At 42.8% G+C, this 12,357-nt stretch overlaps 1 protein-coding gene across 5 annotated transcripts in view; it reads right to left on the minus strand.

Annotated features, from left to right (window-relative positions):
- The window catches only part of ATP10B (ATPase phospholipid transporting 10B (putative)), a 274,541-nt gene that overhangs the window by 104,863 nt on the left and 157,321 nt on the right, over window positions 1-12,357 (minus strand). For 4 of the 5 annotated variants that reach the window (XM_054489519.2, XM_054489517.1, XM_054489516.1 and 1 more), the window contains one exon: window positions 11,325-11,519. In XM_054489519.2, coding sequence (XP_054345494.1) covers window positions 11,325-11,519 — 195 coding nt within the window. Of the gene's footprint in view, window positions 1-10,081; window positions 10,638-11,324; window positions 11,520-12,357 lie in introns of those variants that run through there. The other variant, XM_054489518.1, reaches the window with a different exon arrangement.

Below are 12,357 nucleotides of genomic sequence, written 5' to 3' on the forward strand. Positions count from 1 at the left end.
CCATATGACTTTGGGGGCATTCATTAAAAAAAAAAGTTTAGGGGAAACATAGTTCAGTAGTTTGGCTGGTACAAAATTTGAAGAACTTTATTTATAGTAACTAAACTTAGTTATGTTATGGAATCACAGACATATTCTGTAGGAATTTTAGGGATTAAAAAATGAGATCAGGGATATTTCCTTCTTGCCCTGGGCCACTTTATGCTGATTCTCTAGCGTCTACTTTGTCTCCTCCACTGTCAGGACCATGTCTGTGGAAAAGTCAGGGATGCACACAGCTCAAGGGGTTTCAGTCAGGGGAGGTGATGACTGGCCGAATCCTGCTGATGCAGAAAAGCAGCATGCTCTTGCATTGAGTGAAGCCCAGGGGAGACCAGCAGCTGGCCAGGAGCTGCCTGCAGAAGTCATTCTCTCATTAATCCAGCCTGTTTTGAACAGCTGCCCCAGGTGGACACATCCACACACCCTGGATTGTCCCCCTGCTAGGGGGTCCACACCTGGGAACTGACTGCTATTTTAGTTTTATCCCATGTTCACTGCTATTTAAAAATAAGACAAATCAACATGGCTCAGGACGAAGGCTCCATCTGGCAGATTCTGCCCCGAGGAAATTAAGTGGTGCAGTGCTAAATGGCTTTCTGAGAGGAGATAGGGATTATTAAGAGGTAAATAAACAGCAAGAGAGGTTTGTAGCCAACTGGATGCCATGGGGGAGCAGGTGAAAGGGGAAATAGAGGGAGGAGAGGATGCTTAAGGCTCCATTTCCCAAGTATCTGGATTTTATTAAAAGAGTTTCAGGCAACTAGAGTAGAGGGGATTTTTCAGAAGGATTAGTTATCTTGTGGAACTTCCCATTCCACATAGGAGGATGAGCTGACCTGGCTGTCCTTCAGGAAGCTCAAATGCCAGGCCCAGAATGCTCAGTGCCATGTCACTAACCCAGGGTGAGAGAGGAATGCCCGACAGAGTGACTGCAGCATAGGGATTGAGAGAGGCTTTGAATCCCGGCTTCCCTGCTTACAACCTGTGTGACCTACAGATCACAATGGGGTTGGGGAGGTGGATTAGATTTGCAGGGCTCAGGGAAGCACCAGAAAGAAACAGCTGAGGCCAGAGAAGCAGGGGGGCAGGGGTAGCGGGGTGACCAGGACCCCTGGCTGGGCTGGAAATAGTGGAGGACACATGTGATATTTACCAGTCTGAGGATGCCTAGATATATCTGTGGAGAGCTGAGGATTAGGGTGGGAGGACTGAGGTTCTAAGTCAGCAGATTGGAGCTGAATGGCATGGTCACTGGGACGTTTTTATTAATGGGACCTCATTCATACCCAGAAGCTAGTGAGGACTGGAACGTTTGGGTTACACTAATACAGTATAAAGTTCTTTATACTGGGAGGATGTTTGAAGCCCCAGGTCTGGGGATAACCCACTCCTGACCTTTTTGACCATGTGGTGGCAGTAAAGAAAGCAGAACTGCACATAGAATGTCACCAAGCAGTGATGGCCATGGAAACACAGTGCTTCAGAGGACACGGAAGTCACAGGTGCCATCCAGCAAGATCATAGCCATGGGTTATGATTCTTCAGCCTGAGGGTATTCAAGGACGTGAATTGCCTCCCAAATGCTCATCCTTTAACCTCTGCAGATCCAAATGCTGCCTTTCTCTTTTCACTCCTGGGCACTGGACATGACGGTGCACATCTTGTTGCCACACTTCCCTGTATATTACCATCCTATTTCCTAATTGTCATGTGCATCTTCTATTTTAAAGTACATAAGAAGCTTGCTAAGAGCTGTGATGATCCTGGGTCTTATATTTCTATATGCACATAGGGTTGGGTATAGTTTTTAGCACATGGGGAGTGTTTAGTAAATATCAATTGATTCCTTGTATATTTTTCTTGAATACAGGTAGTAGAAAGGCAGTTTTTCCTAACCTTTGGCCATTTTAACATCTTTGTTATAGATACCCTAGTGGAGACTTCTAACAATGATATTTTAAATTATTAGCTTTCATGTATTGACTACCTATAATGAACCCAGCGTTTAACCTCCATTACAGGTTAGCTGCCTAATAATGAAATAGCTTTTATTGTTATCATTATTCCTATTTCACAGATGATGAAACAGGCTCAGAAAGTTATCTAACTTGCATAAGGTCACACAGGTGTGTCTACAAGGACAGATGAGTGATGGTGGTGGGAGCAACATGACTCAGCGTGGTCTCGTGGCTCTGTTTTGGAGTGAGGCACGAAGCTGATTGAGCCTCAGAAGAAGGTGACATAAACCTAGCAGAGGTTGGGTTGAGAACAGGAGCCTCACCTTTTGGAATTCCGATCTCCTTAATGGCAAAACAGAGGCCATAAATCCTCACCCGTGGACATACAAATCATGCCTGATGACAAGAGTGCCGAGCATCAGGGACACCTGAATTCTTGTTTTATGACTCTCCCACCCAGTGAGTTTTGGGGAGGACCTAAAGCATTCTCTCCTGAAATGACAAGCTGAATTGGCCCAAATGGTTTATGGCCTTCTGTGAGCACAGGGTGAAGCAGTGGGAGTAGCATGGGCACCTGCAAAATGGATGCTTCAGAAAGGAGCCGGTTTGTTGGTGCCAAGTGTAGAGCAAAGGCCTGAAGGCTGGATGCAATGGTCTGCTGGTCTGTAAGTCCAGCCAACTGCACTTTTCATAGCCAGGCTTCAAATGATAATGGATGTTTTTCTGTTGTCTGCATTTTCAGAGTCCTCCCCGAGGCCCATTTTGTTATATTATTAGAGCTTGGAGTCAAGTTCTATGGTTAAAGATTTTTTTTTTGTCTTCTTTCATGCAGTTCCAAACTCCAGTCTGTGGTCATTCTTTCTTACTCCCCTTGGGTTAAGCTCATGATGACTTCTGCCTATCAAGGCTACTGAACTCTCCTTAGCAATATTTAAGCTAACATTTTATGAGTGCCACAGGCACAAAGCTAAGCATTTCACATGCAGTAACTCATTTGATACCTGCAGGCAGCAACCCCAGAATATAGTTTTAGGGCGAAGATAGGCTTATGACTGTATTTTGATGTTCAGATAGTCCTGGCAAAGCTTAAATTCTGCCTGGTCAATCAGTTCATCTTCTTTTGGGGGTTTCCTTGAGGGTTGTTACTCAGAGGAAATATTAGTACCAAATTGCAGCCTTATTAACAGCTGTACAAATATGATATTCTAATGTAGAGTCTATGTTAAGAAGTTGAGTTGGACCAAGTGGCTGAGGCTATCAGCCAGATGAGGCCACCTACATCCCTTTTCTGAATCTAAATCTTGGTGTGGGTATGTTCAAGTGTGCTGTGGACAGAAATAAAAGAAAGAGGGCTAACCTCTAGAGAGTTTTGCTGAATTCAGATTTTAAAATCCTGCCACATAGACTAGCAGGAAAAAATGAGAGCGCAAAGCATGGATTTTGCTTTTAAATCATTATAACCCTGTCCGCTGGTATCTGTGGCTCAGTGAATGTCCTTGGCTTTTACCACTAAAACTATAAAACTAGCAATTCCACCCTTGTCTGTGTAGGACACACAGCAAAAAAGATGAAGGCCCAGGCTGGGGTTGGCATTGAAAAAGTTAAGCTTGAGATGATTGGAAATAAAAAAAAAAAATTACTGGCCGGGCGTGGTGGCTCACGCCATAATACCAGCACTTTGGGAGACTGAAGTGGGAGGACCACTTGAGGTCAGGAGTTTGAGATCAGCCTGGTCAATATAGTGAAACCGTGTCTCTACTAAAAATACAAAAATTAGCTGGGTGTGGTGGTGCACGCCTGTAATCCCAGCTACTCGGGAGGCTGAGGCAGGAGAATCCCCTGCCCGGGAGGCAGAGGTTGCAATGAGTCAAGACTGTGCCACCGCACACCAGCGTGGGCTCAAAACAAACAAACAAACAAACAAACAAAATTACTTAGTACTACTTATGGTAAAGGCACTGAGCTAAACAATTTATAAAGATAATCTCATTGGATCCACATGACCCCGGGAGTTAGGGGCTAGTATCAGCCCCATTTTATATAGGTTGAAATGGAGGCTCAAGTGATCGAGTACCTGCATAGGCCACACATTTGGTAAATGGCAACTTTGAGAAAAGCCTAGGTCCCATGCCAAAGCCCTCCATGCCAAGCATCCAGTAAGGTCTTTGCTTTACTCACCCTGTGGCATTGCATTCTGAAGTTTATTTCTATAGCTTCATTACTTTCAAGCCCTCTTGTATGTCATCTGAATACCTTTTCGCAAAATATGCCAGAGAGATATTATGATCACTATTTAAAGATGAGACACATGGGGCCCCAACTGCTTAAGTGGCTTCATTTAGGTCATGTAGTTAATTAGTGACATAACCAGGATCAGGACCTCTGGCTTCCTCCCTTGTAGGTTTTCCTGAGGACACAGGTGCAAAAGGCAACTCACAGACAAAAGAAAACAGGTTGCAGGCCAGGCTAGGCCCTCGGTGCTATGCTGTCAGAAAGCTGTTTATTTTAGCACCCGCCTGACTTACAGAAGACAGATGCTCCAAGTCTCAATAAAAAGTCAGATTAAAAAAATATATAATCTGTATTATTCTTCTGCTAAGTTTCCATCCTTTATTGGTCCTGGTCTTTCTAATACCAGCATAAGCCACACATACAACATTTCATTGACACAGGAACAGGCTGTGAGCTGAAATATGTTCCCTCTGCCTGGCTAAAGATTGCTCCTCCTTCAGGGCTCTCCTGAAATTTTACTTCTTTTACTGAAAGCTTCCCTTGGCCTTGATGTTTCCGCAGGTGGGTGGGTCACATCCTCTGCACTTCTGTGTCCCTTTGCAGGTAGGCTACCGAAGCACATGGGACACTGTAGCTATTTGTAAGTTCCTCGTGACCCCTAGACTGAGAGTCCTTTGAGGGCACATAAGGTTTGCCATGGCAATGCACACACTAAGTCTTGAATTAAAATTAGCTGAACAGATGAATAAGTGAGTGACCAGCTGCTGAAACTGTGGAGGGCTTAGGTTTCATTACAATAGGGAACCACCCTGGGTTCCCTCGGTTCCCATTCCCTGCTCTGTACTGCATGTTTTCCGAACACAAATAAAAATTTACTAAGCTGGATAGAAAAATACAAATCTCTTGCTGGTATGGTTTCTAGATTCATTAAATTGAGCCCTGGGAGAAACTAAACTAATACAATTCTGAAGCTAATCTCTCCTCGAAGTCATTCCATAAATCTGATTAATGGGTCACCTTTAGATCACAAACACGGTTGCTATATTAAAAGAAAATGCTCTAACGGGATTGTAATTCTGTTAACAAGGCCTTTGCTGTTTGCAAAAAGACATTTCCTCATAGTATAAACAAGTCTAGGGTGGATGATGCATGGACTTAGGTCATGAGCAAAATTCCAAGGGCTCTAGTATTCAACTGCACAAAAATGAAAAAAAAAAAAAAGCATCAGTTGCTCAAATGTGTAAATTTGAGGTGAAATAAATAAAATGGATAGGGCTAGGGCATGAGATATAATTTCTCATGTTGCTTCCCAGAAAAAAAAATTGTCCTCTTAGATCTTGTATTCTTTTCCTGACATCTGTCATGTGTCCTTGATATGGCAAAAGGATATGTCTTTTAGCATCCATCAGTTAAGATGATAACTAACACTTATCTATTTAATAGCATGTCCTAGCTTCCTCTGCTGGGGTCTTTCATAGAATCAATCCACTTCAGAGGTGGAAAAACTTTAGGGACATATAGTATAGAATGTCCCAAGATGTGTATATTCCTGCTAATATGTGGAAAGCAATTTACAAAGAGTCAAGTCTCAAAAATATTTTAAAGTGATAGTGTTGAGGACATTGAGGTGGCTTCTCCAACATCTGTTCCTCATTCTGTTGGAAACTATCTCATTTTAAAAAAAACTTTGGCTTTTACATCTTCCCGGAATGGCCCATAGGCTTTCAGGGAAGCTGACTTCATGCTGGGCTCTGTGGGTGGGGACTGTGGCTCAGGTATAACCTAGTTAGTACAATCCCATCTCTTGCCCCTAGGGATTGGTTTAGGGATGAGCAAGTGAGGCCACTGAGATGTGAGGAGGGTCTAGGGAGTAGTAAGCTTCCTTGACCTTCCAAGATGGCTACCAGAAGTGTCTTTCTTTCTCTTTTCATACATGATCACATGTAGATGTGAGGGCTGGAGCTGCTGCAGCCATTTCATTGCCATGAGAGAAATCTCCCTGAGAGTTAAGATGATGCTGAGGAGGGCTGAACGAAAAGGATTAGTGAGAGCTGGATCTAGGACGCTGATTGAATCATGCTGATCACCCTCCTACCTCAGGACATTTGTAGTGACTTAAGCCAAGGAAGTCTCTTCATTGTTTAAACCTGTTAAAATGGAAGTTTCTCCTACTTGTGGCAAAGAACATCTCAACTGACAGCTGGGTTAAACAAAGCTGATAGGCTACTTACTGAGGGTCATCCTAGAACCTTTATTCTATTAATGTGTAAAATTTATTTGGCTATGGGTTCTGTTCTTTCTTAGTCTAGCTCACAGGACAAGATCTAGTCTGACTCCCAAATTTCACAAAAGTGGAAACTGAGGTCTATATGTTTAAATGACTTTCCTAAGCTATTAATAGTTAGTCTGAGATCTGGGCCTAGACTACAGGCCTCTGCCTCCCAGGCCTGCATTCTTACCTCAAGGTCATACCCTCTCTCTGTCCCTTGAGGATGAACTTTAAAAGAAGAACCTAGGGCCAGAAGTGATGGCATGCCTGCAATCCCACCTACTTGGGAGTCTGAAGCAAGAGGACAGCTCAAGCCAAGTTCGAGGACAGCTGAAGCCAAGTTCTAGACCAGCCTGGGCAATGTACCAAGACCCCTGCCCCCACTGCCCATCTCAAAAAAGCATCAACAAAAAAAGAACCTTATTATTCTTTTGCAGAGACTCCAGATTTCTGGAATATTTTGAAGCAAAGTTTGCAAGTTTTTGGGCTCATAAGCAAAATAGAACTTTAGGTTCAAAAACATTCTCTGAAGTGTTTGAAAAAATTATATCAGTTACAAAATAATATAAAATCAGTTAAAAGTCAGGTTATTTCAAATAAAAATATTAATTTTTAGCTGCCCTAACAAAGCTCAATCTGGCAACACTAGGCCTGTACTTCTACATAATAACAATTAGCAGGAGCTAAGTGACCAGCTCTGCCTCCTAGGATAAATGCATGGCCTCCCCACTTTGCCATAGTCACCACCATTCCCTATTGCCTCCTAACACTGATGCCAAGTGTCATTGGCCATTTATCATTTCATGAGTAATATTGCTTTTTAGAAACTATTCAGTCCATTTAATTACCTATCTGGTCCCTGTAGCCAATTATTTTTGTATACTTGAAAAAGTAAAAGTTCCCAAACTTAGATATTAAAAAATATTTCCAAAGCCCAGTAAATGTAAAGCAACACTGAGTTAATTAAAGACGAACAGGTTTCTTTGATGTGTCTTGTCTTAGTCCTTCATGGGCTATGATGGGTCCATTGGAGGAGGGCCAGCATGTATAATTTGGCCATGCACGTATTTTTTCAGAGACTATTTCTTTGTCACTGTTATTCCACTGAATGCACTTTGAGAAATACTGCTATGAAAACTCCATGCTCCTCCCTGCCAGTGAGCTGGCAGACTAATGTTTCTTTTTTCTATATTGTTATCATTTCGGTTTTCTGATGTTCCCTGGAAGCTCTTTTGGAAACAGAACAACAGCAGCCTGGCCTAGGTCCAGCCAGCTCCCAGCAAAGGTGAGTCTGTGGTCTAATCCACACTGAGATTATTCCCAAGAACCAGGCCACGATTCTGCGATATTCTGGCAGAGGGAGGAGAACAGGACCGGGCTCACTGCAGCCCACGTGCATTCCTCCCTGAGGCACCAGCTTCCTGGCTCACCACTGTGCATATTCCATGGAAGAAAACAAAAGAGTAAGGTGGAAAACAAAAAGTGACGGTGGATTGCTGCCAAAAGAAAAACAATGCTTTGTCGGCCGGGTGCGGCGGCTCACGGCTGTAATCCCAGCACGTTGGGAGGCCGAGGTGGGCGGATCACGAGGTCAGGAGATGGAGACCATCCTGGCTAACACGGTGAAACCATGTCTCTACTAAAAATACAAAAAATTAGCCAGGCGTGGTGGCGGGCACCTGTAGTCCCAGCTACTCGGGAGGCTGAGGCAGGAGAATGGCGTGAACCCGGGAGGTGGAGCTTGCAGTGAACCGAGATGGCACCACTGCACTCCAGCCTGGGTGACAGACCAAGACTCTGTCTCAAGAAAAAAAAAGAAAAAAAAGAAAAAAAAGAAAAACAATGCTGTCTCAAAAACCCCCTCTTCAAAGGAAGGCATCACACCCCAGCAGTGATTTCATCCTCTCTTTATAATTCTCATATTCAAAGGTGAGGAACAACTAAATCTTAACTCTGGCTGTCCAGTGTGCTCCTAACATTCAAGACAATTAGATCTAGCTGGAAAAAAAATTATCCTTCAGATTAATTTTTCTAAACGTGCAACTGTGTCCCTCCAAGCAAAGAGACGAGAAGCTCGTTTGCTGCTGAGGGATGAACATGGAGTTTCTTGTAGGGGTTCTTTGATTATATTGGTAAATACCATCTAAAGTCATTGTATTAGATACTCATCTTGGAGGTTTCCCCTGGCTACAGTTTTCCAAGTGGAGTTTGACTCATAAATCCTTTCAGCAGCCAGCTCCAAGCTGGCCACCTTTCACTCCCCTGGAGAAGAGAACCCCTCCTTAGAAGTAAGCAGTGCCTAAATGGCTGGAGTACATACCTCGAAGCAAGCCTCTTTCGTTCTAACAAGGACCAGAGCCAGTGCAGAATGCCTGCTGAGCTGGGGTGGAGAGTCAAAAGGAATGAGATGGCCTAGGGTGCTGCTTGTGAGACATGGATGTTTTCCTTCTTCAGCAAGAAGTCAAACTCTTACCTGCTAGAGACTCCATCATCTTAGGCTGCCAACTGCTAGCTCTGAAGGTGCTTTGTCCCTCTAGTCTCTCTGTGAGCCCAGACTCAACTCCCTTGCTTCTTTTAGGACTACGTGGGTTGTCACAAAGTTGAGACACACTCTAATTCTGTCTTCTTTCCTTGCCAAGTGAGAGCATGTCCTATCCTGACAACCTAGTTTAGTCATTTGCTCAATGGAACCTTTGTAGAACAATGACATGTATAAAATGATAGTAAATAAATGTCTAATGACATCAGATAGTCCAGTCATCCTAGAGTTTAATTCTTCAGATTTCAACTCACCCTAAAAAATATTGCATCTCTGTGCTTAATAATATGAGCACTTACACAAGTTAAAACAAGGTTTCTCAGCTTCAGGACAGGTGGTGTGCAGTCTTTGCTTTGGTTAAGACAACATCAGAGAGAACTCCCAAAAGCAGAGTTAGTGATGAAGGAAATGTTGGGTTTTACATTCTAAAAATAATGCAATTTCAGCTTGCATTTACTGAGCATTTGTTGTATGTCAGATAATGTGCTAAGCATTTTCTAAGAATTATCTCCTGCAACTCTTACAACCACCTCAGGAATTGTTCAAATTTTATGAATTACAAAATGAATTTCAGAGGTTATATTGCTTGTCTAAAGTCAGGCAGTTAGTAAGTACTGGAGGCTGTTCAACTCAGGCAGTGTGTCTCCTGTTGTGCTTCTCCTAACACAATACTCCATTGCTCCCCCAAATACAGTGATGCCTCTTCCCTCCCAGTGTCCTCAACCAGCCTTAAATGTGCTCATGGCCACACTGGGTTAAGAAGAGATGAGAATATACGCAAAACTCTTAAATGTTAGACACATTTGAAACAGCGAAGAAAATGCTACATAATAAAGACCTCCTCATTTTAAAAGACTGACTCAATCCTCCTTTTTTCTGGATTGTAGACTACAATGCTCACCGTAGAGAACTGAACAGCTTCCCTGAAATAAAATAATGGTATCTCTCTACTCCATCCCTTCTACAAGCAGTAACTGCAGTGATAGCAGCCACAGAAAGATCAAGCTGGGCCCAAGACTTCCCCAGAGTTTTTTGCTTTACCTGCTGTAGATGAGGCACTCTCGGTTATTGATGACTTTATCCGATTTGTACCTCCGGAGGTCTTCCCAAGCGTCCTTGATGGCGGTGACTGCTAGGATAACACAGATTGGTATCATGCTCACCTCAGGCTGGAAAGCATTGACCACAGGGATAAAATTCAGAATCGCAATGCCCACAAAATAGAGATTGGCAAAACGGTGTAGCTGCTCAAAAATGTTTTTGGGGACGAAGGACAACACGGTGTACTTGCTGGTCTTGATTTGATTCCCACGATGATGTCTGTTGGGGTTCTCTTTGTGAGACCATCCTTCAAAGGGCAGGTTAGAGACCACTACTCGCTTCTTGTCTTCTTTTCTTTTCCACCTTTTCCTCCCTTCCTTTTTATCTCTGCTCAATGTTGTCTTTTTAATTCTCATAATTTAATTTTCATCTTTTACTTGCCTTCTTTGCTGAAAATTTTTCTCTCTTCTTTCAGAAGGATACTCAAAATGAAAAGCCAGGCTGCAAATCCCAGGGGAGAAACATGACAAGGAACGAGCCTGCAGAGAACAGGTGTGTATCCACCAGGCCACTTCCTTCTACTTGTTTGAGACTCCACCTGTTGGAATGTAGACGTCACCCACAGGTGTCTTCCTTTTCCACCCTGGGCAGCCAAGAACAGGTGTACCAGCTCTGGGTCCTAAAACCTACCTGGTTCTAAAAGCAAGAATTTTCAACCCAAGCAACTGAGGCTTTAAAATGGCAGACATTTTCTTGGTTTGGGAGACACTGCCTGACATCCTCCAAAGAGTTTCTCCTGAACTTAGTCTCCCAAGATAATCCAGCCATCCTAGAGTTTAATTCTTAAGCTTTCAACTCACCTTTAATAATACTGCTTCTGTGTGCTCAATAATATGAGTGCTTATACAAGTTAAACAAGTTTTCTCAGCCTCAGCACTTTTGACACTTTGACTGGATAATAATTGTTCCCTGGTGCTGTCCTGTGTCTCATAGGATATTTAGCAGCACCCCCGGATTTTACCCACCAGATGTCGGTAGTACCCCCTACTCCCAGTATGACAACCAAAAATGTCTTCAGACATTACTAAATGCCCACTAGGGGTCAAAATCACCCCCACTTGAGAATCAGTGAATTAAATAATTTAGGAAAATAAAATGGAAGAAAAGAGACTCATCTTGAGGCTATGCTGATGAGTTTGCACAACCCATTTGCAAGAGAGAACACAGGGATGGTTTCTCTTACCTTTCATAAATTAGAATGTTGGAGCAGTTTATTGCTTTATCAAAGCGGTGTCTCTTGAAGTCCTCCATGCCATCCTTGATCATGATGACGAACAAGACAATGGCCAATGGTAACATGGTGATTTCTCTGTGGAAAACTTCCATGGAGGGCATCCAGTTCAAAATCACCAGGAACAGGAAATAGAGGTTAGCCCATCTGGAGGGGCAAGCGAAGTGTGAATAAACACTATGGAGAAGAAAAATGTACTTTCTCCCCCATTTCTTCCCTACCGTTTGGCCTTGATCAACTAAACATTCTCTTTCAGTGTCACCTCAAACATTGTGGTAATGGCTTTGAAGCCAAACCCATCTAGATTTATTTATTATTTCCATAGATTATTGGGGAACAGGTGGTGTTTCGTTACATGAGTAAGTTCTTTAGTGGTGATTTGTGAGATTTTGGTGCACCCATCACCCGAGCAGTATACTCTGCACCCAATTTGTAGTCTTTTATTCCTCTCCCCTTCTCACCCTTTCCCCCTAAGTCCCCAAAGTTCGTTTTGTCATTCTTATGGATGAGACTGGAGATGATTATTCTCAGGAATGGAAAACCATCTAGATTTAAATTCTGTTCCTGTTATTTACTAGTTGTGTGATTTTTTTGAGCTTATTTCCTCTTGCACAAAATGGGGATAGTATTATGGACTTTAAAGGGGTCCCATAAATATTACATGATTTATAATATTTGCATGATACACAGTAGAGGGCTCTGGAGCACAGCAGTTGCTCAGTAAATGGTCACTTATAATAATAATTACAATATTGAGGATGATATATAAGCACATATTTTAACTTTTAACTTAAAATGATCTCATACATTATCTCAAAAGAGTTGCTGATGTTTTCAAGTTTTCCACGTGCATCTTGCTCTCTCTTGCCACAGTGCCTTTGCATGTGCAGGTCTGTCAGCAGGAATATTCTGCTGACTTCTGTCCATCCCTTTTCACTCAGGTAATGCAATCTCTCTTTCATGTTGTACTTCAATTCCCTGACTT

The sequence above is a fragment of the Pongo pygmaeus genome, chromosome 4 (assembly GCF_028885625.2).
Source record: "Pongo pygmaeus isolate AG05252 chromosome 4, NHGRI_mPonPyg2-v2.0_pri, whole genome shotgun sequence".
NCBI lineage: Eukaryota > Metazoa > Chordata > Mammalia > Primates > Hominidae > Pongo > Pongo pygmaeus.